The 831-nt window shown below is 31.5% G+C and overlaps 1 protein-coding gene across 1 annotated transcript in view; it reads left to right on the top strand.

The window, feature by feature from the left end:
• LOC108578297 (replication protein-like) overlaps nt 1-438 on the top strand; it is a 1803-nt gene extending 1365 nt beyond the window's left edge. The window contains exons 3-4 of the mRNA XM_017941598.1: nt 20-96; nt 184-438. Of these exons, the coding sequence (XP_017797087.1) occupies nt 20-96; nt 184-438 (332 nt within the window). The remainder of the gene's footprint in view (nt 1-19; nt 97-183) is intronic.
• Nucleotides 439-831: the final 393 nt, after the last annotated feature.

Genomic DNA, 831 nt, shown 5'->3' with positions numbered 1-831 from the left:
AAGACTTCAAACTCTGAAGCTGAAGTAGATATGAGAAAAGAAGAAAGATCAGAGAATATTGAATCTATACAAATAGATAATTCAAAAGCTGAGAGCGTAGGTTTTTGGCGAAAAATTTTCAGGTCTAAAAATTAGATTTGTAATGCAAATTGCATTACAATAATTTCTTTAGGTGTGTATTAGGAAAAATTAATGGCTACAGTCAACTTTAGAGTTAATGAAGCTCTTAAAGAGAAGTCTTATTCTATCTTACGTGAACAGGGAATTGCGCCTACAGAGCTTTTTACAAATGTTTTGGAGTATATAGCTACAACTGGCAAAATTCCTGTACAAAAAGCCTTACTCTCAGAAGAAGATACCGAGTTATTAGCAATTGTTCGTAATCGTATTAATGATTCTAAAGAAATGTTTGAGGAAATTACTTTAGATGACTTATAAGCTTTTACGTCATAAGGAATTTACAGCTGAGTGGGAAAAGCTTCCTAGTGCTATAAGAGATCAATTTAAGAAGAAATTAGCTAAGATAATAGAACAACCGCATATTCCAAAGAATATGCTTAAAGGTGATCTTGCAGGTTGCTATAAAATCAAATTATTAAAGGCAGGTGTCCGACTTGTTTATCAGGTCAAAGATGATCAGGTAGTTATTTTGCTAATTACTGTTGGGAAACGAGCTGATAGCGTAGTTTATAATGAAGCAAAAAGTCGGATTAATGATTAAAAATGGAAGCTTAAGCTTCCATTTTTTGTATTTCGTATAATCAATATTATGTTAATTTTAGGAAAGCTAACCAATTAGATAGCTTTAGCAAACTTATTAGTAATCTCATT

Source organism: Habropoda laboriosa, unplaced genomic scaffold (genome assembly GCF_001263275.1).
Source record: "Habropoda laboriosa isolate 0110345459 unplaced genomic scaffold, ASM126327v1 scaffold6364, whole genome shotgun sequence".
Lineage (NCBI taxonomy): Eukaryota > Metazoa > Arthropoda > Insecta > Hymenoptera > Apidae > Habropoda > Habropoda laboriosa.
Note: the sequence above shows the minus strand (reverse complement) of the source record. Positions and strands in the feature narration are given on the sequence as shown.